At 48.7% G+C, this 27,840-nt stretch overlaps 1 protein-coding gene across 5 annotated transcripts in view; it reads right to left on the reverse strand.

Annotated features, from left to right (window-relative positions):
• Window positions 1-1,594: 1,594 nt before the first annotated feature.
• BOK (BCL2 family apoptosis regulator BOK) overlaps window positions 1,595-27,840 on the reverse strand; it is a 35,004-nt gene continuing 8,758 nt past the window's right edge. For 2 of the 5 annotated variants that reach the window (XM_064666854.1, XM_064666855.1), the window contains 2 exons: window positions 23,299-23,462; window positions 17,868-19,024 (listed from right to left, as the gene is read on the reverse strand). In XM_064666854.1, the coding sequence (XP_064522924.1) occupies window positions 18,899-19,024; window positions 23,299-23,462 (290 nt within the window). In that variant the 3' untranslated portion in view covers window positions 17,868-18,898. Of the gene's footprint in view, window positions 2,645-12,329; window positions 13,821-17,867; window positions 19,025-23,298; window positions 23,463-27,840 lie in introns of those variants that run through there. The other 3 variants (XM_064666857.1, XM_064666856.1, XM_064666858.1) reach the window with 3 other exon arrangements.

Genomic DNA, 27,840 nt, shown 5'->3' on the forward strand with positions numbered 1-27,840 from the left:
TGGCACAACTTGAGACCATGCCCTCTTGTCTTGCTGATAGTTGCCTGGGAAAAGAGACCAACCCCCACCTGGCTACAACCTCCTTTCAGGTAGTTGGCATTATGTGCCATGATACTCTTTATAGACCTTGCCTAGATCTGCTCTGGCCATCAGCCACATGGTCCTTGAGCATCTCTTCTTCCATTGTGCCTAAAGTATTAAGCTGAGCAGAGAACTGTGGCTGTCTCCCAGCCCGGGCAGAGCAAAACAGGATCTCAAACACCCAGCAAAAACAATTCATCTGGCATGAAGCCTTCCAGGAGCTAAATCAGCTGCTCAGCCCCAGGAGACACCTCCTTCCACTCCCTAGGGAGCTCCATGCCAGGCTCTCAACCCTATCCCATTTTTATTTTCCACAAAGCTCTGTCCTCTGCCCAAGGCTGAAAAACCCAGGTGATCTGAGCTCCAGACAGCGCCTGGTAATCCCACCTTCGATGGGGATTTTAGCAGACTGAGTCCTGGTGCTCAGGATGGAGGAAGGGGAAAATGGGGCCACCGGCAGCCCAGCCGGCAGGCAGATGGCTCAGGGAGACGGGACCTCGACCCGGTGCACGGCAAGCGTGTGGGACCAGTTATGGGTGGTGAGGATGAGCAGATAAGGCAAAGCCTTCATCAAGCATTTTGTCACACCACAACCCTGACCCCAACCCTGCAAATCCTGCTGTGGGCAGGGCTGTGGGCCCAAGGGCTTTGCTCTTGCAGAAGGGAGAGGATGGGAGATGAGATGTTTTCCTATTTCAGCCTGTCAGCGTGGGACAACAGAGTTCAGGCCCCAAAGGCATTGATACCACACTGGCTTTTATGTACTTAGGACACCAAGAATTTGCTCCTGCTGCACATCATATCTCACTCTCTTCACACTCCATGCAGATGGAATGGAGCTGCCTTGGGTGCATGGTCCTATTCATCCCCACTGCGAGGGTGAGGGACAAGCCACAGCTGCTCAGTGACCTGCCTGCAGCCTCCCAGGGGTGGGGACAAGAGCTCCCAGGCAGTGCAGGGGCTGCGCTAGCATTTGTTGGGAGTTGGGGAGATGGAGGGGAAACAGGTGGGAAAGCTTCCCTGCTCCCTGCACACCTCCTGCCCCATCAGGTGCTGCTCCCGGGCACAGGGATGTGCCCTCCTCAGTGCTTCAATGTGTGGTGGAGTGGGGAGCCTGGCTGGGAAGCACTGCCATAACTACCACCACTTCCTTCTAGGACCGGGAACAGCTGGGGCCACCACTGCTCCATCCCCAGGATCAGCCACTTTGGTCCTCTCCTCACACACCCCAGCACTGTCTGCCTCCTGCCTTCCTCCCGCTCCTCCCGGCTGCTGGGGAGGATGAAGAGGAGCGAGTAGAGAGGATGGTGAAGGATGAAGCAGCATTTGGGGGAGGATTCCAGCCATCCAGACTGGGCAAAACCCTGGTGTGCAACCCTGTCTCCAACCCTCTAGCTCACAGCTTCCACCTCTGTGTGGTCCATGTGGTGACAAGCCCATCAACAATTCAGGGTGAACAACGATCTGTGACACTGTGTAAGAAGACAATAAAAATGGCAGCTGGTACTGAATGAGGACAAAAGTGGGGTTTTTTATTTTCTTCTCTTCACAGTCTTACAACATGCCCCAAGTTATCCCCTCCCTGGAATGAGAGCTCAGAGTTACCAGATAGTCTGAGAGCTGTTTGAATGAGAGGCGCAGGTTAAAAATCATTTGGAGAAGAGGAGCCTACGAAAGGGAGAACATCATTATGGCCCTCCACACATCCATAATTCACAGAGTACATTTCTGCTCTCCCTGTCTCGGAAGCATATAGCTGGACTGGAAAACATTCAAAAAGCAGTGGAGACAGCCAAAGGTCTGCTATGGCTCTTACACGGGAGTGTATAAATAGTCTGGCACTTCCGACTGGTGCAGGATTTGTGGCTCAGGGACTTCATATTTAATAGCCCATGATGGAGTTTTCCATCACTGACTGGAAGAGCATTTTTGGGAAGAATTACTGCCCACGCAGTTTGTTCCTATGGCAGGGCTGACAAGCCCAGGGCTGAGATGTGCCACGTGGTCCCCCATGGGCAACGAGACACAGCTCCCACCGTGCCCATGTCACGCTGACCATCGTGGTGGCCTCGTGCCTGTGCTTTGCAACTGGTGCTACCAGGGAGGTGGGTCATGTCACAGCAACTCCTCTTTTCCCCAGCTCTTCAAACACTTGATGTTTTCAGTAAGTGGGCTAATTTGGCTCTTAAATACCTGGAGCAACATGAGTGGCTGCTCGTGTGAAGCCAGCTTCAATACGGGTTTGGGCTGGTGAGTAAGGAAAAGGTGAGGAATCTCTGCCCAGGGATATGCAGGGCACCCAGCTCCCTTCACATAGGTCTGGCACCACCCCGTGGAAATCCATCTGCTGCTCCTGGCTGCCACAGGGTTTTGTGGTAGCACATCTGGAGACGTCTTTGGTGTCCAAGATGTGGTTAGGTTCAAATTCAGAGGCTGGAGCATTCTGTGGCACAGAGGACTCCAGCCCCAGCCTGTGTCTTGGGGCTTCTTTCGGCTCTGAGATGATTTTTCTGGAAGATATGGGTCTGGATCACTGACTCCAAGCCTCCCATTCCTGGACAGGCTGTAAGCAGAGGAAGACCACTGACTCTACCTTCTCCTGTGCTCCCACTGAGAAGAGAGCCAGGACTCCACTAACACCCCGGAGCCTTGGAGCCCTCCAGCACTGAGCTCCCAGCCGCTCACAAGGCACTAACACCAGAATAAGCCTCTAAGTGGCTTCTGAAACCATGAGCCAATTGCTGCATTAAGGGCTCTTGGCATCATGGGGGAGGATTCTGCATCCTCTTATCATTAACTGTGGCAGGAACTGTCCGTGTTATTCCTGTGTACCCAGGGACTATTCCCAAACCCTCGTAGGCGTCTACACAGGTTCTTCTGTCAGGAGTAACCCTGAGGAAGGTGTTCCTGCCACGGCAGTCAGGTAGAACTAGGTGATCTTTAAGGCCCCTTCCAACCCAAATCATTCTAGGATTCTGTGATTCCTTGGCCACTTTTCAGAGGGGTAAGGAAAAGAACACAGAGGCTCAGATTTTGGAAGGGGGGTGCCCTCACATTGTTGCAGAAGGACCAAGGTGGGGTGAGATCCCTCCTGAATTGAAGGGCTGGGTGCTCACTTGGCTGGGTGCTCCCTCCGTCTGGGATGGGATCCTGGGCAAGGGTCAGACAAAGCTTGGGCAAGACAGGACAAAAGATGCCATATGAGGTTTTGTTCCAGCTGGCAGTGGAGCCAGAGTGAGGGACAGAGTTGGGGACTTGTCTGGAGTACAAGTAATCAGTAATCACCATCTTATTTGGAAAGCCTTTTAATTTAATATAAACAAAACCATCCTCAAGGGAACAGGCAGCAGCTGATGTGAGAAACCACAAGCTCCCACAATACTGGGCCAGTGCACCTGTACCCCTGCACCCCAAGCTGATCATGCATTGTCTTGTCATAAACTTCGCTGGGATTCATGAAGGGATCTGATAAAAGGTCTTCAAATGGCACACACAGGCAATCCCTGTACCCGCATCCTTGGGCCTGGCACCCTCTGAAGGCTGTTCCCCTTTTTCCCTGCAAGGGTGAAAGAGGATCTGCCAAGCAGGACTTGCACCCAGACTTGCAAAAATCTCTTTTAAAAAAATCACCTCTTGGTTTCTTGGCCGCCTTAGACCCAGGAGAGGGCAGCAGCAGCCCAGACTGCAGCCTCAGCTACCCTTTCCAAAGCTCCTCTTCATCTCCTAAGCTGCACAGAGACAGTTGAGACAGAAAAACCATGTACAGAGGGAGGAAGCAAAGAGTAAAAACCCAGTAGGCAGGCTAGTGGTACTCTCCTGGGCTCCAGAATTGTTTTCTTTCGAGGTGGAAGTGCAAAGAGAACAGTCTTTCATTGAAAACAAACTGTAGTGCCAGGGCTTTCCATGAGAGTCTTTCATTCTTTTGGTATTGGTGACCCCTATGGATGCTTGTCATGGCACCAAAAAGTAAGGTAGTGATGCTGGGGATGCCCCTGGTAGAGGTGGGAGGTAAGTACAGGTGACAACATGCACTGTGTACACATCACACTGCTGCAGAGACGAGATCCTGCTCTGGAGGTCTCATGGCTTCACTCAGAGCACTCCAGGGGGATGAAACACAGTTACCAGAGCTCCACAGGCACACTGGCCACACTGCCACTGCTGAGTTTGCTGTCCCTGAAGGGACAGGAAAGGGAAGGCTGGAAACATGGGAAGTTTCTACTTCTCCCCCTTGGCACACCAGCCACAGGCTGGCCCTCATCTCAGTGCACTGCTGAACAGTGTCAAACTCACACTGCCCCTTTCCACCTCAGCTTCACTGGTGTGGGTCATCAGCTCCTTGTGCAGCTGTGGCCTTTCCACCCAGCCAGGCTGGCAGCACCCTCCTGCCTTTCCTGGGTGAGCTCACCAGGATGAGTCACAGAGCAGGTGAGTGGGAGGATGACATCCTTACAGCCACGCTGAATTCCTAGCCACCTGCTTTAACAACATGCTGTAGAGCCAACCTGGGTTTTGCTGCAGGCAGTTCCATTTCTGATGCTTTTTTTTTTTCTTTTTTTTTTTTCTTTTTTTTTAATTCACACCCTCTGAAATCACAGGAGTGCAAAATTATTGCTTACCAAAGCTGTTCTCCTGAAATGAGTCATGGAAGAAGGAGCTTTGTCACTCTGCCAGACACAGCCTGGCTGCTTCTCTAACTAGAACAGCACCAGAGAACAGCTTGCAGCTCCCTTTGGGCTTCAACCCTCCTGCACCCAGGTGTTACCAGCCTCCATCCACAGCCTGGAAAGAGAATCTCCTGCATTATTCCTACCTCTTCAAACTACCACCCCTTTTCATGCCTTTCTTGGGTGAAGCCCTGCATGGTGTGTTGACATCTTGGTGACACTGTGTTTTGTACCAGGCCAGCAGCTTGTTTGGGGAGCTACTCCTGCAAAACAGACCTTTTATTCAGAAAACTATTTAGCCAAAGTGTTGCATCATCCATCCATCCATCCCTCCCTGGTGGCCCCAGGGCAGAGGAGAGGCTGTGGAAGGAAGGAGCAGCAACAGCTTCACATCTGACACTGTATCCTTACTAGCTATTGCGAGACATTAAAAAAATCACAGCCAAGGTCTGAGCCCGCAAGGGCCACCAGATTTATGTACTACAGAGAGCCCAGCTTCCTTTTTCCCCTGAAATGATATCTCATCTCCTAAGTCAACAGAAATGGTGTATTCTTGGTGCTTGAGAAAAGCCGACCCACAATACCGGGTATCCTACTGCAACTTGGAGTTTAGTCCCTTACCTAAAGGTTTTGGACTTCTCCTTCCCAGCATGAAAGGTGGGATTCTTCTGAAATCAGTACCAGAGGCAGGAGGCCTCTGGGTCTTTCAGAAGTGTCTCATGTGTCTAATGAGGGACCAAGAGCACATGTTAAGCCAGCGCTACTTTCTATGACTGCTTTTAGTTCCTTTTGTGTTATGGAGCTGACATAGCCCCAAAATGCATTGCTAAGGTACCTCTTGTTCACTTCCAGGCAGTTGTAGGCAGCTCACAAGCAAGTGCAGAGCATAGCTGCCTGAATTTTCTTCATTCTTGTCTCTCCTCTGCAAAGACTCCCAAGCCAAATTTTGGGATGGAGCCTCTGGCCTGGATATTGTGCACCTGGCTCTCAGCCTTCCCTGCAGTTAAGCCCTTCCAGGGCCTGTAAGAAGTTCACATCTCTCACATGAGGCAGCCCATGCTCAAGTTCTCCTAAGTCCAGAGGTGCGTTGGCAGCAGCTTCTGGATGAAAGCAGGTATGGCTCCAATGAGACTTAATTAGCTTCTCTCTCTCTCTCTTTTTTTTTTTTTTTTTTTTAAGCAGTAAAGTAAACAGATTCCATCCATCAGGTGAGAGGATTTGACAAGATCTGGCCTGATTATTTCATTTTTCTTTAAAAGTGCTGATGGTTCACAGCACTGTTGAGACACGTCCGAGGCTGCACACCTGCAGGCAGCGAGGGCTCACCAGCCTGAAAGCATTGCCCACACAGCTGAGCTTGTCAAAATGAACTCACAGCTTTGTCGTGGAAGAGACATCAACGGACAGGATCAGCACGGTGATCATGACTTGAAGCCTGGGGCATTGTATGGTGAAAAGTATTGTGGGTGAAAATAGTCTGGGAAAAGCAGCAGAGGTGTGGGAAGGGAGCTGAGAAGCAGAGCTCTGTGGGCACCAAGTGTATCTTACAGCTCCAAAGCTGCCAGAATGGCAGCACCACCCAGGATGGCATCGTCTCCAACAGTGGCATCGTCACCGACAATGGCATCACCACCACCAAAGACATCATTTGGACTTTCTTAGTGCCAAAACCAGGGCCACAGTATCAGAGCATGGCCTTGACTATTGCTTCAGCAAACACTCAGTCCCAGCCTTCAGAAGACTGGCATCCCTCAGCTGAAATAGTTTGGAGGTCAAAAAATGTTCCGTGTGTAGTAGGAAATGCAATCAAATAGAGGCTGGAGTCTGTCTTGTCTCCTAAACTAGGAGGATATCCCACTGTCTGGAAGTAGTACCTCAAATGAGAGTAAGGATTCAATGAGCGTTACTGTTGCACAGATCAGCCACAGACAGGCTGTGGAGGAGATGCCCTGCATTGCCACTGCATACTGCCTGTTGTGACAGAGCTGTCAGCCTGGGGTGGGTTTATTTTAACCTTTTTTTAGCCTGGTTTCCACAGGAAACAAAACTCCATCAACCATGCTTCGTCTGTCAAACCCCCAGCAACTTCTGAAGAGCGGCTCCTGTAGCACTGCAATGTCCCTTTTACTCACATGCAACATTTTCCAGCCATGGAAACAACATTTTCCAGCCATGGCCAAACACCCGGCTGTAAGGGCTGGGAGGATGGGGCTGGTGTATTTGACACAAAAGCCTTTAGCTTTGAGGGGAAAGGGAGAAATCTGTTCTGCTATTGTCTCCAGCAAGTGATAGAAGAAAAAGGCCAGCCTTGATGCTAAAAGAAAAATAAGTCATTGCGAAAAGGGAGTATTTGGGACAGAGTGTAACACCAGCGCCAGGGCAAGGTCTGGCCACCCAAGAGAGCTGCTCAAGAGACTTGGGAGCTACAGAGTATCTCAAGCAGGGACATAAATAACCACCCCTGGCTACAAGCAGTAGCTGGGCCAAAAGGGGAATTCTATGCACACTTATGTCTCCCAGCCTTGAAATATTATTCTCCTGCTGCCTAAAGCACTGGAGTATCCAGACATGGAGATTTTTCTTTTAATCCTGCGTTCATTATCTAAGCACTATGAATGATCACGTGTTTGAATAAAACAGCATTTCCTCTGAGACAAGACCAGACCATGCACTGAGGGGTTTTTGCAGCACTACAGTGGTTTTTGTAACCTGATTCCATGCCTTCAGCCAGACACCAGCAAAGCAACCTGAAGTGTAGGTTCATCCACCTCCAACCTGACACAAGGAAGGTGTCCACCAGCAGTGCCCTGGGAGCAGGCCAGTGCCCTCCTGACCCCTTGGTGCAGTGGTGAAAGCAGTGCTGTGGGAGGAGCAGTGTTCTGTAGTGCTGGAAAATTACTGGATTTCTCTAAAAGGTCCATCTCTCTATGCTGGCAGTGGGCTCAACATGCCCTTTCTGGCACTAACAGCCTCATGTCCAAAGCCTCATGTTTTCAGGACTGGCTGTGCACCTTTGCCCATGCTACCAAATGCTACCAAGCATTTGGCTCAGTAGCTCTCTGGTCACAGTAAAACATAATTCCACTCATGAGAGGCACAAGGAGGGTGGTCTGCTCTCCTGAAATGACAGACTGGTATTTCCAGAAATAGTTTGGGGGTCAAAAAATGTTCTGTGTGTAGTAGGAAATGCAATCAAATAGAGGCTGGAGTCTTTTTTGTCTCCTAAACTAGTAGGATATCCCACTGTCTGGAAGTAGTACCTCAAATGAGAGTAAGGATTTAATGAGAGTTACTGCAAGTGAAAGAACTTTGAGATCCAGCTGACGTGCAGGTCAGATTTCATTTAGGGTTCGAGTTTGTGTGGATAATTCCTCTCTGTGGCTTCAACTGCCTTCACAAATCCATGCCCATAAATGTTTGCACGTACACAAGCAGCATCCCAAGCCTGGAAATGCAGCCCAAACTCTAGTGCACCTTTTTTTTTTCTCTGTTTTGTTTAGTTTTTCAAGAGTGGCTACAGCTCCTCCTTTATTTAATGGCTTTATAGGATACGCATCGTCAGGGAGCCAGAGCTCTTAATTACAAACCTTTTAGCAGAAAATGGACCATCTCACTGTGGTGGGTCCCCTCAGCACCATGGTGCTGCCTGGGAGGCAGCAGACACTGCCTGCCTTCCCACCCATGGGCGTTGGGGCTGGCTGGGAGAGGCTGGAGCTATGGGGATGAGGGTCATGTTTAGGTTCCCAGATTGCTTTTTGAGTCAAATAACATATTTTCAGCAGATTGAACTGTTACTAAAGGTGTCGGGGTTTGTTCCAAACATCCTGCTTATGGAATGCCTGGAGAACAGGCACGTTTGCAAATACTCTTCCTCTTCAGAGCTGTTTTTCTCAGTCTTCTGTGCACCCTTGACATTACCACTCCCAGGAGTAAGATGAGGAAGCCAGCACCTGTAAATCCCATTTGTCCATGCTATGTATGCACACCCCTGTCTGGCACCCAGTGCTCCCCTGAGATGGCAGTGTGTGTGAGAGGTCTGTGGGGACGTGGTCCCGGGATCTTCTCCAGCTCCTCCCTCTCCAGACTGTGGGAATCAGCACCAGAGGCTGCCTACAGCCTCCCCAGGAGAGGCTGTTGCTCTCTAATACACCAAACTTCTACAGCAGGCGAAGACAGGCAGTGCTGCCCCCCTAACCCTGCCCGTTTTAAGGGGGAAAATTAAACCCTGCTCTCCTCTCTCTGCCTCTTGTGATCCGGCAAAGGCCACTCTCAGGAGCTGTCAGCCATGCAAAATAGGATTAATCATAGAATCTTGGAATGATTAAGGTTGGAAAAGGTCATCAAGTCCAACTGTTCACCCAGCACTGCCAAGGCCACTGCTGACCCCTGTCTCTCGAGTGCCATATCCACACATCTCTCAGGTCCCTCCAGGGATAGTGAATCCACCACTGCCCTGGGCAGCCTGTTTCAGTGCTTGACCACCAGTGAAGAAATCTTTCCTAATATCCAATCTAAACCTCCCCCTCTGTAAGGCTTGATATGCATACAGGTAACCCCAGGCACCAGGCTGTGGCTAAAGTTTTAAAGAAAATTTATTTTCACAGCGAGGAACACTGCAGTATGTATCCAAATGATCCATACAGCTCGCCAAAAAGGCAAAAATGGAAACCTGTTTTGGTGCTTCTATAACAACACCTTTGACATGTGCAGTAAAACCCCAGGCTGAGTTCTTCCCCTGTGCTTTATGGCCTGCCTGGCTGCTCTGTGGGAGCCTCCAGGCCTGTCTGTGAGAATTTTATCACTTGTAGCAAGGGAGTTACCTCTCAGCAGGTAGATAAAGACAACATACACAGCATCCTTCATGAAAATGAATTCCTTCTCACTTTAAAGCTTTTCTCTGGCACAAAAGTTTCCTTGAACGTGTGCTAAGCTTTCCCTCCTCACTATTTTTTCTGAAGGTCTTCTGCTCCCACACCCTCCCATTGAGGGAGAGGCTGTTTGGTCTCACCCCATCCCAAACCCAAAGGTAGTTTGGTAGGTTTACATGCACAGGTGATTACACCCAAAGTGCCCATCCCACCTCAGAGAGCCCTCTGTTTGCCAAGGCAAACCCAGCACACAGCACTGGGCAGCGGGAAGTCAGAAGAACTGGTTTGTCAGCACCACTCAGAGGTTTAACACAACCATGTCCCCAGAGCATGTCCCACCTTCCCGTGAGCCCCACACCTCCTCTGCACAGCAAGAGGTGTCAGAGGGAGCAGCTGCCTCAGAGCACCCAAGAGAGGTGGTTTTCTGTAGAGGGAGGGGATAGTAAATCAGCACCGAAGAGCCAACACATATTTATACCCATTTACAGAATCACAGAATGGTTAAAAACCACCTCACTCCAAACTCTCTGCCATGGACAGGGACACCATCCACTAGACCAGGTTGCCCCAAGCCCCATCCAACCTGGCCTTTATATGCAGGATTAATCAGAGAGGTGGTTTTGTGCTATTATTGTTGTAAGGAATTGCTGCCCCCACGTGCAGTGATGCTCCTCTGCTCTTTGGGGCTTGTGTGCTGTGGCTGAACCTTGGCTCCCCCACGCAGCTCTGCACCTGCCACTGACAGCCTGGAAAAGAGGAGACTGAGGGGAGACCTCATTGTAGTCCATAACTTCCCTGTGAGGGGAGAGGAGGGGCAGACACTGATCTCTTCTCTGTGGTGACCAGTGACAGGACCTGAGGAAATGGCCTGAAGTTGTGTCAGGGCAGGTTTAGGTTGGATATTAGAAAAAGGTTGTTCTCCCAGAGGGTGGTTGGGCACTGAACAGGCTCCCCAGGGCAGTGGGCAGAGCACCAAGGCTGACAGAGCTCAAGGAGTGTTTGGATGATCCTCTCAGGCACATGATGTGACTCCTGGAGATGGTCCTGGGGATGGTTAATGGTTGGACTCCATGATCCTTGTGGGCCCCTTCCAACTCAGCATATTCTGTGATTCTGTGACTCTCTGCAACTCCAGCTTCCTCTAATTTTCATCACACAGCATAACCATGGGGTTTTTGACTGGCTTTGGTTGAGTTGTCTTTTGCTTCTCTCCCAGTGCCACCAGTGAGTGCCAGCATCTTCTCATTCTCCTCTGAGCAGCTTCAACACATGCCTGGTCCAGCCACTCAGTCTGGGGCTCCTGGCCACCCAAGGGACATGCAAAGCCAGATGGACCCATGCACTCTGGAACTGAGAGCTTGGCCTGAATATTCACAATTTTTCCCCAAGCATTTAAAACCAGTGTTGTGTTTTGTAAGCTAAACTTCATGTCAGAAAAGGTGGGGGAGACAGAAAGCAACTGGCTTGTGCTTAGAGGCTGTTGTCCAATGTTGCCATCAGCGATGCCACCACAGTGTCCTGCCTGACTGTAGAGCCAGCTCTGCCAGGGGCCCCTGCCTGTCCCAAAGCCAGCACCCTGAGCACTGAGCCCACAGGGAAGGGAGAGACTCCCTCTAAAAACAGAGTCAGCCTGGGAGAGACGTGCCCTGCAAATACAGAGGTCAGCTGTGCTGTCCCCTGTGATCCCTTCAAGGCATCAGGTCTTTTGTGCATCAGTTCTAGGATATTAAATCACCCTGTTCATTCCCTTGGTGCTCCACTCTTCCTTCCCTGCTTGGTTTCCATCACGGGATGGGAACATTCACCTCTACCCACGGTAATGAGGCAGGGAGGGCCATGCACATGACTCGCTTCCTCCAGACAAGCAGCCCAGTATTTCACTCCCTCAAAGCCTGAGGACACCACTGTTCTTGGAGAAGTTGCTGAAAGTAAATTGGAGGCACTTTGTTAAATATTTCAAGTGAAAGATACCAGGATTAAATTCCACTTTTGATCTAATCCTCAACTCCCTCTTCAAGGGAAGTGCAGCTTTGCCTCCAGCCCCGGCTGGTGCCTCCATGCTAAATCACTCTGATCCTAAAGTAAATAAAGCTCTTTGAAAAAGGGCAAATGTTTTCTCAGCTGCTCTTCTTCCCTTCAAATGCGTGGCTGATTGAAATTTTTATGTCTGCAGGGAGAACTATATGCAGTCAACAAATGCTTCTTGCTAAGAAGCTGTCTCTACAAGATAACTGGGTTTTGGAAAGTACACTGTGAATCCATGGGATACTCCTGGACCACACTGCACCCCTTACAGCTTTCTCTTCTCCTTTCCTTCAGTGCTTTACATTTTATGAACTCCTAAATAAACTGATTTAAGTCACTGCACATTAATCTTGGCATGTCAACAGTTCAGGCTCCTGGTGTCCTCAAGATGTTGTTTCTGCTCAGCCCTGGAGCTGTGTTTGCTGTGGGAGGCAGCAAATAGAAACAGCCCTTTGGTATGAGATTCAGCAGCAACTCAAAGGGCCAGAGCCCTGGGGTTCAGTGCCAGGCTGCCTTCTCCCAGCTGCTGTGCCCTCACCCATCCTGGGATGGCTGTGTGCTCCTTCTCCTCCAGCTCCAGTTCTGACACTGAACAGCTGCCCCACACAGCGTTGTTGCTCCATCCAGTCTTCATCCCTACAGAAACCCTCAAGGCTGTGAATCAATAAAAGTCAATACAAGCCATTCCATTGACTTCTTTATTTTTATTAAACTGTTTAAATGTAAGCAAACCTGCTGTGCAGTTTTTCCAGTCATCCCCCTGATGTGCTGCAGGGTTTGGGGACGGCACCTCATGATTTAGCTCGAGTTAGTTCCAGCCTCCAAGTTTGTAATAATGCACAGCCTGGGCACGACTTTGTGAATCTGTCGCTCTCAGAGACAAAACCTGAGCTTGAACATGTAACTACTTTTAGCAGTGCTGTTCTGCTCCTCCAGTTAAGCCATAAAACCCAAGGGCACAGATTTTCCAAGCACCTTTTCCCAGCTTCAAGTAATCTACCATCAGCCACAGATTACAGGCTCGTGGTGTGCATCAGCCGGGGAGTGCCGGCGATGTGTACCCAAACCCTGACGGCAGCAGCCTTTCAGCAGGACAGGCTGTGAACACAACCCTTGGAGCTGTTTGCTCCCTTTCAGATGCCAGCCATGCTTTCTCCTTTTCCACCCTGTATAAATGCATGCATCAGCCCTAACCAAAGGGAAAACACATCAGGCAGTGGGGCACGATGCTGTTTGGGGGAGCACCTGACTCCGCCGTAGCCACCCCATGGTTTGCATGGGGTTGCCTTCTCTGGGGGAGAAAACAACCTGCTGGGTCAGGTGGCCATGGGGGTCAGACTTCTTTGCTCAGGAGCAATGCCAGTGAACTGAGAAGGAAAGCTGACAGCACAAGGCAAGTGAGTTAGCTGGCAGATGCTTGCCAGGCTTAAAAAGGACAGACTGGCCATTCCTGGCTGAGGAACTGAGAGCAAAGTATGTTCTAGCAGCTTAAGAGTGATTTAATTGTTCTTTTGAAGTGCCAAGGAGATCAAAATAAAAGGCTATTTTGGGGGGGGCTTTAATCCCCTTCTTAGATTACCAGAAAATCCAGGCTCAGCTCTGGTGGGAAATGGGAACAAACTGTCCCCGTGGTCACTACTGAACAGCCCCCAACACCTCCATGTTAGGAGTAAAAAGGCAACACCATGATACTGAGAGGACTTCAACTTTCAGGTGGCTTGATGTTGCCTGAACAGTGTCACAGAGCAGTGGGAGAATGGCTCTGCATAGCAGGGACCGGCTGCAGGATCTCCAGCTCCTGCCTGATGAGAGTCAGGTGAGACACTGCAAGGGCTGGTCCTGCCAAGTGGCCCATCCTCTCAGCTCCCATCACATTAGAGACACTGAAGGTCCCTGGTGCTGCCCATAGTCCTCCAAAGTCCAAACCAGTTGCCCTTCAGATGACTGAAAGGGTCTCAAGAGCAATCCCAGCATGAGTCACATTCAGCAGGGGAAGGGGAATAGAAAACACACCTTATCTTGCTTAAACACAGAGCTCAACAAAAGCAACAGTGAAGGTCACAAGATAGGGCTAGAAGTGGAAATTTGAAACAACAGGGGATTGTGTTTGACGCCAGTAGAGATGTATCAGCAAGTCTTCCTGCAGTGATGAAGACAAGCTCTGGTGCTGTCTGCTGGTCTGTGGGCAGAGAGACGAAATTTCTCCTGAGTTAAAGCTCTGAAATATGCTTGTAAGGGAGCTGGAAATTCCCTTCCCAACTCCTTATTTTTTAAATTCTGTGAAAGGGGAAGCGTTTTTTTCTCATCTGACCTTGCCTGGACATGGTCTTCATGTCGTGTGATTGACCCAGGGGTACTCTATTTCCCACAGACTCTGCTTGAACATGCAATACACTTCCAGGTCCTGGTGACGGTGTAAAGTTCAACCAAGGATCGCTCTGTTTAGCTGTGCTGGGGGCTCATAATCCCAGTGGGTCAAAATGTTTAGAGTTAAAGAGGTTACAGGCTTTTCAGAGCGAGTATTTAAACTCCAGCTGTCAAACCACTTGCATAGAAGAAATTTATAGAGTCAGCCAGCAGTACATTAAATTGCTGTTTTCTTGTCATTAATCTAGTAGCATGCATTGTTTTCACATTGCCCTAAGAGAATAATTAATCTGTGGCAAATCTATGCCTGTAAAATTATAAATAGTAGACTTAAAAAAACGATGACAGTGAAGAAATTCAAGGGGACACACATTGACAGGAGCCACATCAAGAAGGCTCTTGGCAAAGCTGTTGGAACGCCTTCAGGGACTGATCTTTTCAGAAACTCATCTAAAGGACTTACAATCTGCTTCATATTCAGTTTAATTGTGCACAAAAAAACCCCACTTGCAGACTTTGCACATTAAAAGGAGAATAAAAAAAAAATACAGGCAGAGCTTTTTCTCAGGGTCTAAAGAACAACTCTGAAAATGAGGAAGTTTGGTGTTGCAATTTCCCAGGAAACTTCAATCTCACTCCCTGTCGCTATTGTTCTGTACTTTGGTCTGCAATACAGATGCAAGTCTGATAAATTAACGCCTTCACAGACTGTTTTCTTTCTGTTTGCAGGAGAAAAAGCACTGCAGGAACACAGGTGACATCTGCTGCAAGACAGAGACTATTTTCTTCAGTATTGCTTTGAAGAAGGTGAACCTGCTGCCAGTGTTTGACACAGGAGAGGTACAACTCAGGCTGTGACTGGAGCAAGATCATGTCTAGGACAGGATAAGCACTGTCAAATGCTCATCACTGAAACTTCCAAGCCAAGACAGCTTTTCTGCTCCTCATCTTTGTGATAAAGCAGGTATTTCTATGTAGGTCTGCTATAAACAAACAGAGGATGAGGTTGGCGCCGGAGGTGAAGGATGGTGGGATAATCCTTACTGGAGGCGAGTTCTTCTGTCAACAAAGGAGAGCTGAGGCTCAGGTTCCTCCAGGCACTACTCTCTGGACCTTTACATTCCCTACTGCTATAGCACACAGGCCACTCTCCTCTGCAAAAGGCTCTATAACCACAAAAATACTATATGCCATTGCCCCACCTCCATCCAACCCGTTCTCCCTCCTCCTGCTTCTTCCTAGTAATTTCCCATGCCTCCACCTGACCCTGCCTCATCTTTTCCCCATGCTTCCAGCTTTTCTGGTGGGACAGCAAGAAGACAGATAAAGCCCATCTGGATTTTATTTGTGCCTAACAGGGTGAGCAGCAGCCACGTGTCCCCATGCTGAGAGGAGGTCTGCCCCCCACCCCCCGTGACTGCTGCCCTTCAGCAAAAACACTGGACTGAAAGGTCACTGGGGACAGGGAGCAACCCCCAAGGCAGTTTGTGTGTAGCTGTCTCACTTAGAACATTCAGTGTGAGGAAAACAGCTTAAAAAAAAATGAAGGCAGCTCTTACTACAAGCAGTGTTCTCAAGCAGATCATTGGAAGCACATTGGAGGAAAAGGATGAGATGGCTGGTTTGGATGTTTTCAGATTTTGATGCTGGCTTTCGGCATGGAGCAGCACAATAGTACTACAGTACTAACTTTGGTACTTGTTTTTTCTTGGTTTTCTTTAACAACTAAATAAATTAGACCTGGTCCTAGGATCTTCACCAATCATTTAAAAGGAAAATGTTTATCGGGGGGATAAACAACCAACTCTGATGTCTCCCATCAGGTAGGACTGGCCAAAAGAGAAGAGGGAATAGAAAAATCACAGAGCCCCAGAATTGCTGAGATTGTAAAGGACCTCCAGAAGTACTCTGAAACGCCTAAACATAACAGCTAGGACCGAACACAACATAAAAACTTGGCTGTATCATGCTCAAGACTGTTACTTTCCAAATGCAGAGAGCTGTGTGTGCAATTCTGTTTGTTTTGTTGTTTATTTTGGTGGCAAGGCTGCTGCTGCTGTGGTTATTACAGGAGTGAGAAGATCAAAAGATCATCCTTTAACACCAAGTGCAAGATGAGCAACACACCGTTCAGCCCCAGTATGTATTTCACAGGGACTTGCAAATGCAAGCAGACAGACAAAAGCCAGAGAAGTCTGAAACATATTCGAGGGGACCAAAATCACCTCTTCATTATTGGCAGTTTCCAGGCCAAGCCTTCATCTGCCTCTGTAACCCCCTTCCCACCCACACACATTCCTTTCCAGCAATGCTGCTTTATTTGGCTTGTCATTATCTTTTTGTTAAATCCACTTAATTGGTACATTTAACACTTTATGTTCCTTAGTATTCTCTCCGATATCATTAGTTTACTGAAAAAGCAGCCATAACCTTAAGTGTTACATTTCAAAACAGCATCCAAATTGAGAGAGGTCTTGCCAGTCCCAGTGTCAGACTGTACTGCTTCAGGAACTCCCATACACTCCATAAAACACAAGGTATGATAAGGCAAGCTGGACTTGATGAGTTGTGAAGCTGTCCAAGCCAAAGTCTGCACACAACCAGGGTACTTTCAGAAATCCAAAGTCTACTTTTCCACAAGCTCCATTAGGACAACACAGCTGCATCCCCCTGCTGTGGACTACAGAGCTTTTCATGCCTCTGTTGCAGATGGGAGGGGATCCTCTCTCTCCTGCTCAAAAGTGATTAGTGTAATTCACTGTGTGTTCTGTACCTGCTCTAAACTTCCATAGCCGGATCTACCAAGAATCTAAGGAAGAAAATCCCAGCTGTAAGGGGTGCCAGCAAAACCCCCAATGCCAATATAATTACATCAGGAAGGGGGGAAAAAATTAAATATTCTTTTGGCAGTTTGGGATTATTTGGGGAACTGCTGCAAGCTTTACATACATAAAAATGCCCCAGCCTCAGGGCACCATCATCTGCATCCACACTGGGAACCTGTCAGTATAACCCATCCCAGGGTCTCCCTACCCACTATCAAAGGCAGTGATATGGAATGCAAGGCTCTCTCCTTGTCAGTGAATGTTTTTGTTGGGAGACTGTGGATTGGGGGAGGTTGCCCTTCAAGGGTTTTGACCCAGGAGAATTGCTTTACTCCTGAAAACGTTTGTAGACCAAGCTGGTACAGCACCCTAGTGCAACACTAGGGCTAAAGCCAGGCCTGGTACCCATACACCAAGACATCAGCCAAAGTGCAAAGAGCTAGAGCAGCCAAAAGCAGGAATGCACAAGGATCTAACCCCTACACATCCTCTGCTAGGGTTTCTGCTGGTCAGAGCACAGCACTACTAACAGCTAGCAGAGATCCTGCCCACAGACAGTACCAAAAATCAAGGCTCTGCTTTATTCTCAAACACCTTTGTAACTCCTGTATGGAAGAGTGAAACCCCTCTAAATATTTGGGAGAGAAATCAGGAAAAAAAACCCAGCAAAACCTCCCATAGTGCCACATGTTCTTAATCCAGAAGGGTTTTTTTCTGTGTTAATTGCCACACTCCTGGGAGCAAGGCACTGAGCAGGGCATCTCCGTGAGGCTTTGGCAGAGAAGAGGCTCCACAGCCTTTCCCTGCTGATGTCAGCAAGGTCCTATATCTGTCAGTGAAAACAGCACATTTCTGACATGGCAAGAACATGGGTTAAATTCCAGGCATGAACTGGTTGTAGTTTTAACATGTTAACATGCTCTACCAGGGGAAAAGCTGAAGTATTTTTAGCATGGCCAGAGTGTTTGTCTCTGCACTGTTCTGGCCTTTTTTGGAATTGTTAACTCTGGAAACAAATACAATAGCCTGTGCAGTAGTGAAACACCACCTATTTCTTTTATTGTTTGCCACAAAGAAGACTGCGAGTTGTACTTCCAAAGAGATTAAAAGAGAAACATACATCAGCTACTTTTGCCACAGCTCACCCCCCTCACAATGCCAGCCAGTTCACTTACTGTTTCCCTGTTTCTGCCCATGCCCCCTGACCTTTCCTACTTACACGCTTAGCTCCGACAAAATCTCAGTGGAAAAACCATTTCTCTTCACGATGAAATTCCACCCCGAGCTGTTGCTTGAAGGCGTTGCCCCTCGCTCTCCTGTTGGAATGGGGTGTGAGTGCAGTAAGAGGGGTCAACAAAACACACTGTCGTGCTGCATGGAGTGCAACTGCCTTCTCATCCTGCCCCTCACACGGCTGCTCAGGCCAATTTCCAACACGTGTCAGGGAGAAGCATTTGTTGACAAAACGTTTGGTTTTATCCTGTGAAAAACCCACCATGCTGTGCTGGGGCAGAGCCCAGCAAGTCAGTTAGGGATAAAGGAGATGAACTTTAAGCACAAACCCAACGAGACAAGAATTAACACAAGGCAAGTCTGAGGACTGAAAGGGGAATCACATGGAGTGAAGGAGGGACTCTCCCCCTCTTCTATTTTCTTATCCCATTTCAAATAATATTCCCTTCCTCCTCCCCTCTGCCTGGCACTAGCATAACCGTGCAACACAGCTGTAAGGAACAGACATCTGACATTCCATGCTGCACATGCCATCAGCGTGCCCAGGGACTGGCAACATCCAGACCACACATGCAAGTTACCCAGGAAAACAAGACTCTTGAAAGAACTAATGGTCAGAGAGGCTCCTGCGGCTGCAAGAGGAGCAGCAGTGGTTGATGATCTGCTCCTAGATGAAGGCAGAGGAAAACAAGCCTTTTGTTTGTCCCAGTTCTTCTCTTCCTCCTCTTCAGAAATTGCCATTACCAATCTGGAATTACATCTCCAGTCACTTCTTGTTGCTTGCGGAGTGGGGGAGGAGATGGGGCAGGGGGGTGCACTGGGCAACTCGCACTCATCTCTCAGGCAGCAGGACAAAGAAGATGGCCTTGAGGAAGTGACCAAAGCTGCAAACAGCAGCCACGAGCCAGTGGGAGCGAAGGCTGGGGTCAGTATTCACCACACATTTTGTGATGTCTGCCTAATGAGGAGGGAAGAGAGATGGTCAGAGAGAGGTGCCCACATCAGCCACCGCTGCAGGCTCTCCCAGCCCCACAACCCACAGCACCCACCACTGCTGCTGCAGCACCAGGTGCTTGCTCTGACCCTTCCACACACCAAAAGTTATTAAATCAGGCCCAAGAGCCCTGCAAAACGCACTTTCCTCACTCCCCATCAACAAGGCAAAGTGTCCCCCTTTTCAGCCACCACTGAGGAAAGAAATGCTGGACAAGAAGACTGTCCAGCATTTTCCATTTTGAATAGCTAAATACAACTTTCTTTCCCTGTTTGAAAGGTTTAGGAAACTTTGGCAGTATCAGCATTCCCATCCTTTTCTGTAAAGCCGGATGCTTCCCAGAGGTTGTCCTGTTTAATATCAACTCAAGTTGCTTGCACTTTTTCTCTTGCCTTAGTGTTTTCTTTGGAAGACAAGCAGGCAAGCCAACCCCCGATTTAGACCTAAAGCAATGCAAGCTTTGTGTGTGGAAATATGTGTGCTGGCAGAGATGCCTCCCAGACACATGGGTCAGATTTAAAGATCGCTTGGGCTGCTGGTTTCAAGTGTTAACAAGAAGAGAAGGTGGCCTGCAACGAATAAAAAATAACAACAACACAGCAAATTGGTGAAGACAGGCTCTCCACCTGGCGTAGGGAGGAGAAGGTGGAAAATACCTGGAGGGTAAAGTGAACAGGACAGAGGTAGAAAGAAAACTGCATTTTCTGGTGAAGGAATCAAAATTAGAAGCTCTGCCAGTGATATAACTGAGTTGTGGTTAAACTTCAGCCTAGCACAGGGAGATGTGGACTGTGGTTGAGTATCAGGGGGTGCAGGCTCTAAACCCTGAGATGTTCATCCCCAAAACAGGACATGAGAGATGATGAATACCCCAATAATCTTCTCCAGTACTTTCTGCCTGTGTTGAAGACATGGGTGAGCCTTGCCTCAGCGACTTTGATCATTATTAGAAGGAAGCAAAAGGCAGCTGAAGGGACAAATGCTGGCAGCTGGTTAGTGAGCACAGCCCTTCATCACCTACAGACCAAAGCTCTGCTGAGAGCAGCCACGTGTTCCAGCAGTTCCTCCCCCACAGTGTCTGGAAGGCTGGCATGCTGCAGCTCCCCGCACTGCTGATCTCCTGGGAGCATCAGGAGATGCTGAGCCCGTGAATAACTGACAAGCAGAGACTGCAGGAGGAATGAATACAGGCACGTAGGGATGGGAAGAAACAGGATGACGGGAGGAAGCTGAGTCAGCACCAAGGTGTGGAAATGCTGCTGCTTGTAGCAAAAAAACAGGAGCAAACGTAGCACGCAGCCAAGGCAGCTAACAGAACATGCTGCAATGTGGTACCAGTGGTTATAGGTACTTTATCTGTATTGTGGAGGAAAGCAAAGCGGGTCTCCCTGAACACTTTCAGTGATGGCTTAGCACACTCGCCCTACTTGCATTTTAGAAAAGTCTGAACTGACTCAGCCTGTTCAATTTTAGTGACCTGCACAGTGTCATGTCCTAGACAAAGATGTGTCAAACTGTCCCTTTAGTCGAGAGAAGTCATGACATGCAGGTAGCTGTCTGAATATGTGTGTTAGGGTACCTGATCCGTGAGAAACATAAGCTGTGAAGGACTTTAGTGCCTCATGTGAGCCAGTACAAGGCTCAAATATGCAAACTGAGTTGATCACAGCTGTAGAGGGTTAACTGCCAGATGAGAAAATGTGAACTCCTTAAAGCCCAGCTATGTTCTCCCAAAGACAATGAGTTCACTGCTCTAACCAAGAGGAGCTACACTCAGAAGCATTTACAAATTTGTATAGGGCTTGCTTAGATAAGCAAAATTGCTCAGCTGTATAACAATTGCCTTAGCTGCTCTTATCCAAATCAAGCATACCTGATAAGGCACTGGAATTGAAAACTTCAAAGCTACTTAATAAAGCAGGTCTTTGAGCCTTGTCAGGCACTGATAAACTGCTGCAATGGCAGTTTGAGCTTCTGTGTTAATTGTTCAAACAAGTTCAAGTCACATGCACTGCTTTGTAGCAAATGCTGCTAAGAAAATTAAAATCTTTCTATTCTACTGTAAAGCCACTACTGAGGCTGCAAACTCTCCACAGGGAGAGTTGATGCCTCAAACTTTTTTCGTTCCTCCAAAGAGGTTTGAGTTGGGTTTTGTGGGGTAGGGTCTTGTCCACCCTATGGAAGCAGCATGGGAACCTGCTGCTGAGTGGAGAATTTCAAATGCCTTTTCAAGGTCTCCACAGTGGCTTTTCTGGACCAGCTCAGGGCACGGTGGTTACTCTTGGCAGCCTCCATCTGAGCTGATGTTTCTCCATGTGCACAGGAGAAACAAGGACTTTGTGCCAAGACAAACTAACACCAGCTAGGCCAGGCAGCAGGCAAGAGGGTCCCCATCACAGAGTTGTTTGGTCTGGCCCCTTAGTGAACAAAGCTGGGAAATACCTTGCTGCAGTGCCTAGATCAAGGGGAAGAACATTCAGGGGAGCACAGCACAAGATGGCAGGAAGATTAGTAGCTTTCCCCCAGACTTGAAGGGACCCCTCCTTTCTGGTGGGCAAATATACCCTTGTCGCAGCTTGTTTTGAAGCTTGTTTGCTTTGCAACAAAAACTTTCCAAAAATATCCTTTTGGAGCTATCCAAACACCTTGTTTTGAACTCTAATGAAGTAATACAAAACTTAAAACAAGATGCTAACTTATCAGAACATGCAGGTTTTACCAAAACAAAGAAGAAAAAATAGTTGGGAACCAGAAGGAGACACGTTCCTATGCAATGTTTCCATTTTAATGAAACTGGATCTTTTCCAAAGGAAAAATTGCTTCATAGAACACATTTCAAGCAGCTCTACAGGTATGCAGTTAAAGTAAGCCTCAAATAACACTGAGGCAGGGACAGGTATTCACAGGCAGGAACAGTGCTACTTAATCCCAGGATATCCTCTTTACCTGCCTCAGCACAGTTAATTGTGTGGATGCAAAATGGAATAGATCAGGGCCTTCAAATCAAAGGTTGCTTTTAGCCCAACCAAACAGTCCCCTGAGTCAGTTGGCCTCAAGGTGACACAGTTTTAGAGAGGGGAGGGATGATTTAAGGTAGGATTGTCACTTAGTAAGTGCAAGGGATCCATTGCTCTTCACCAAAAAGGTGCCTTCCCTCCTGGAAAAATTAGGTGACTGAACCAGCTACAGGCACACTTGGGAAGTCTTAGCACAGAGGAGCAATACTCAGTTTGGAAAAAGATGTCTCCCCCTCTCTGGGTCTTTGTGGGTGGGGTGCCTGACCATTTCCTGTTGGCTCGGAAATAAATTTCACCTCTTGGAAAAAAGGGAATTTGCTGCTGTGGCTCAGTCTGGAAAGAGTGCATGCCTTCAGAACACGATGTCCCATGAGCTCAGTGGTGTCATAGGGCAATATTTAGCTCCAGGTAGCATCTTCCTGGCAGTACACCAAAGCACTTTGGGCTCTGTCGCTCCAGGGAGTGTCCATGTCCCTGCCAGACAGGCACACAGAACCTGGTACATACATGCACCACCCAGCTGCCAGCCAGTCATCCCAGTCTGCTGGGAAGGTCACTGGAAAGGTGTCTGGCTATTCCACAGGACCAAAGTAAAGTTCTTACTCTGAACAATCCTCCACAGGAGCCAATGCTCCGATGGGGTATAGAGAGACCAAAGAAATCAGATGCTTAAAGGTGAAAGGAGAATTAAGTCGGAAAGCCTCATTTTTTTTCAGTTTCTGGAAAACAGCTGGCCAAGAGAATCACAGAATGGCTTGGGTTGGAAGAGACCTTAAAGACCATCTAGTTCGAACCCCTGCCAAGGGCAGGGACACCTTCCACTAGACCAGGTTGCTCCAAGCCCTGTCCAACCTGGCCTGGAACAATTGCAGGGATGGGGCAGTCACAGCTTCTCTGGGCAACCTGTGCCAGGGCCTCAGTGAAATGACCCCTGTTTACAGTCTCCCACTATGACTGGCTGTTAGCTCCAGAGAAGATCAGGAACAGAATAGGTGCTGGTGGGTCAGGATTGAATTACTGTGGCTCAGCTACACAGGGCAGGACCAGTAACAGAGCTGTGTAAGTCTAGCAAGGTGTAAGCAGGACAGAGGGCTGTGGAAGAGAACCTCACACAGCCCTTTTCAGCGTAAAGCTGCAGCAGGGACACCTGCACTTCCATCAGTCAGGATATTTTCTAGCCTGCACGCGCAGAAGCAAGTTTGATCAGACAGCATTTCTCACCCAGCCTCCTCTCCTTTTCAGCCACGTCACCAAGGTCTTGCGGACAAACTCCCCCAGGCAGTCGACGATGGTGTGAACCATGGCTGGCTGCGCGTGCCGCACGCAGTCCACCGCCAGCCCCGCTGCCACGGCGTACAGGGACACCACCTTGCCCCACGTTATGCCTGTGAAAAGGAGAAAGGTCATTCAGGTTTACACACACAGAGCTCAGTCTTGAATAATCAAAGGAAATGGCTCTCCTTCGTCACACGTGCCCGTGCTGCCTGCATGCAGCCATGGTTCAGCATGCTCTCCACCGTGGGGGAAAAGAAATACCAGGGGACCAGGACTGGGGAAAACCCTCCACAGAGAGAGGTAGAATGAAATAAGCTGACCTTGGTATGGTTTGACCACCTCTCAGCACTGGGTGCGCAGCTTTGGGGAAAGCAGCCCAAAGGCACCACCAGGACAGGGAAGAAGTGCAGCACCATGGTTTGTATTGCCATTGGCTCTCAGCCACGCACATGCTGCACAGGAGGTGATGGAACTCAAACAGTTTGAACAACCCGGGGTTTTTGTCATCAGCACAACCCTTTAACACCCTTTAGACAAAGTGTTCCTGTTTTTTTCTAGATCAGAGAAAACTGTTCCAATGTGACAGGCAAAGCACACGAGATAAGCATCTTCAGTTCTTCCATGGCACCAAAACAAAAAAGGGAGGCAAAGCTACAGGGCCAAGAGGGTTCACAGAATCACAGTTGGAACACAGGATTCACAGAATCCTGAGTTGGAAAGGACACACAAGGATCATCAAGACGAACCCCTGGCCCTACACAGGACAGCTCCAACAATCCCATCATCTGCCTGAGAGCCTTGTCCAAACACTCCTTGAGCTCTGGCAGGTTTGGGGCTGTGACCACTGCCCTGGGCAGCCTGTTCAGTGCCCAACCACCCTCTGGGTGAAGAGCCTTTTTCTAATATCCAATCTAACCCCCCTGATATAGCTTCATGCCATTCCCTTGGGTCCTGTCACCAGAGAGCAGAGTGCCTGCCCTTCCTCTTCCCCTCATGAGGAAGCTGTTGCTCAGGGTTGCCATCCTCTTCAATGCAAGGAGAATGCCTCAGTCTCCACCTGAAAAACAGGTAGCTTTAAGAATTTGTCCACTCTGCCTACAATACTTAACATTGCCTATCCTACCCCACTGAGGGCAGTGCAGGGATGGAGGGTCAGTCAGTTATCTAATCTCCCAGAGGACAGCCTTCCTGCCAGGCTGACCTGCCTGCAGCAAGAGCTCCATGGAAGTTGTCCCAGCAGCAATCATCTTCCTGTCAGTGCCAGCGATAAGCGCTGGAGCTCAGCTCTGGGTACCAGCCAACTTCCCAGGGTCTCCCCCATGCTTTACCAACACCACTGGGCATAAACCCTTTGTGCTCAAACATCCCAGCCAGCTGTCCCTCATCAGGCTTTTATCAGGACCAATGACCTGGAAATGCAACCCTTTTGCTCCCCTGCAGAACTGCCACTGCACAATGGCACACTGATTTCCTTTGGATCGGCCAGGAAGCTGAATTCCCCCCATGCTTTGTTATCTGGAATAGCCATATTTATCAAGCGTACTGTGAAGTATTTTACAGTGTTAGGTCTCTGTGGAATCTGTCCAAGGTCTCTCCCAAACATAGCCAGAAGCCTGGTGAAGTTTTAGTGTTTAAAAGCCACACAGAACTGTTCTACAGGGCTGCAACGAGAAAGAAAACGGGTGAGAGGATAGAAAGATTTGATCAGTGACTAGATGTGAGGACCTGGAGGGGTTAAACACACCACCAGAAAACTGGATGTGCTCAGCAAGCAAAAAATACAATTTAAATGGGGTAAAGAGTCTCCCTCTTTCCTTCATTGCACTCTCAGATCCCCAGGTACCCCCATCTCTGAGATGGAGCTCCAGCCTCCTCACGGGTGTTCTCACTGCAGCAGAGCACCCCATATTCCTCAAAAAACATGCAGATTTCAGAGCATTTCCACAGTTCTTCCACTTAGTGACTCAAAAGGGACACTCACACTAACACCTTTAAGAATCACTTTCTTTTTTTTTTCCTTAAATAAAAAAAGTACTAAACTTTAGAAGAACTCTTCAAAATGTCAGTCACAGGAATACCTTGTTAGACTGGTGAAAATCTATTCAGTGTTCCAAAAAAAGCCGCTTTTCACTCATGACTAATGTAAGATCAAAATGTACAGATGATCCTTTCGTGAGGCTCTGCAGCAACAGTAACAGCAGTAGCTCAGTATCACCCCTGTGATACTGTTCCTCCCCAGCACTATCCCCGAGACCAGAGGAAGTTATTAATACAACTAAAGTGACTGTTATTCTTGTCCTGGTTTTATTTGCCAAGCGGGCCCTGCAGTGTCCCTTCCCCGGAGCTGTCACTCAGGAAGTTCACTGCCTGTGTGGCATTCACACTATTTATCTGCCTTTCTCACATTGTGTGTCACCATGACAGCCAGTAGAACGAGCCAGAAAGAGACTATGAAACCACATAAGAAAACACTAGACAGAGGGGTTCTCCCAGCAAGAAAGAGTCCCAGTACAGGTCAGTATGTCTCTACCTAATGAAAGAGGCTTTAAGGGGTTACACACCTTGCTGATGATATCTCCAGGACTAGAGCCTCAGTGGATTATCCTCAGCTTTAGTGTAAGCCAGTTTTACAGTTCTCCATCCCTGCAGAAATGTGGATCCTTGCATCTCGAGTTACATGAACCAAAGTTACCCAAAATTCCAGGGAAGAGTTCACTGGCTTATTCCCAAGTTTACGGCACTCTAAGTATCTGAAGCAAGTCCATTAGCTCTGAGATATTTACATGGAAGTAATGAAAACTGACAGGGCTGAGGTCACTCTGGTACAGAAAGACAGCTGCAGTCTTGGTTAACTTTGTTTTAGACCCAAGTTTTTCTTTCCAACAGAAGAAAAGTGCATCCACAGCCAGTGAAAGATAAAGCCTCAAGAGACCCATGACTTCCTTAGTACCCAGTTTACTCTAAGACACGTCAGTCCAGGGGCAAGGAAGCCCTTCAGCTCCAGCTTCCCTGCCAAGGTTGTTCCATAATGGTACCTGCTGCAGGACTTGCACGAGGTAAGGGCTTCCCCGGCACACAGACAGAACCCCTCTCCCTTTCACCAGACAGCAGAAAGAGGACAAGCTGTTGGCCAATGCTTATCATGGTGATGGATGTGGAGAGCTTGGCGGTCACATCCACTTTCCAGAGCGTGCCCAGCAGGGTCAAACCAATCTTTCAGTCTGCTTTTCCTGTTAGCAGCACAGCCAGGCCATGGGGGCAGGAGGAGGAGGAAATTCCCTCCTGATTTTCAGATGGCTATTGTCACTGCTGGAGGCAGAAGATGGAGACAGCTGGCTGGGCTCCTCATCTGCAACAGCAGATGAGGAAAAGAGCCTATGCTCTTTTCACACCTGATGTAGGGGAGCCCTGAAATAAGGGAAGAGCAGACATCTCCAGCACCTGGGCCTGTGACTGGTCCCCCTGCCAAGGAGGGCTCCAGCAGCCATCCAGCCCCAGACAGGACAGGGCAAGGGAGCATGCTTCAGCAGCCCTCCTCTGCACTTTCCCAGGACACCAGCTGCATTACCTTTTCTTTCTCAAGGACTCCCTTGGCAGGGGCAGAGGAGCACAGTCTACTGAAAGGGCAGTGCCTCTGTCCCCCATGATGTTCAGGCCAGGTTCAGGGTGACACTAGTGTCATGCATCCCTCAGCATAAGCTGGAATTACATCTGGCCAGTGTGCATGAGCAGTGAAGACACATCATCTTGCTCCAAATTCCTCAAAAGGCCTGGCTGCCATCCACGCTGGGTGAAATGGGCACACGTCACCTGGCAAGACAATCCATTCATAGGGCTTCCCACTGTGTGAACTAACATGCACAGGAGCTGACAACAACAGGGAATGGAAAACTGGTCCAGAAGGGAATGATCAAAACAGAGAAAGCTCCAAAACTTCTGCTCACAGAGATGGAACAAAAGGATATGGAAAAAGTGAAGAGCTGCTTAGAAGGCATTATAAAAAATAAGAAATACAAGTTGCAGACTCAAGGCCAGCCATGGAACTGAAAGTATGTAAACACTGGCGAGCCCAGGGGAAAATGAATTAGCAGGAGAGGAGTGCTCTTGAAAGTGTTCCTGCTCATATGAGCTCGTCTGCCCCAGGGGAGAGCTCAAGAAGCCATGAGACATGGCTGTGTGGTCTCAGAGCACCACACTACCCGAGGTTACTCAAATAAACTTCCCTCTGCTCCACTCGGCATCAAAGCCTCACTCGCAAGTCAGACCCAAAGGAAACATGATCCAGTGCTACATTTCAACAGCTGGAAGAATACAGCCAGACACAATACACTTTGGTGGAGAGAAAGAAGCCAAGAGGGATGTGCACGAGGATGGGAGCTCAAGTCATAAGGTGGAAGCGATGAGGGAGCAGTAGGATGCATTTCTAACAGCATTCCATGGAATGACAGAATGGTTTGGGCTGGAAGGGAACTCAAAGTTCATCTCATT

This window comes from Pseudopipra pipra, chromosome 10 (genome assembly GCF_036250125.1).
Source record: "Pseudopipra pipra isolate bDixPip1 chromosome 10, bDixPip1.hap1, whole genome shotgun sequence".
Classification (NCBI taxonomy): domain Eukaryota; kingdom Metazoa; phylum Chordata; class Aves; order Passeriformes; family Pipridae; genus Pseudopipra; species Pseudopipra pipra.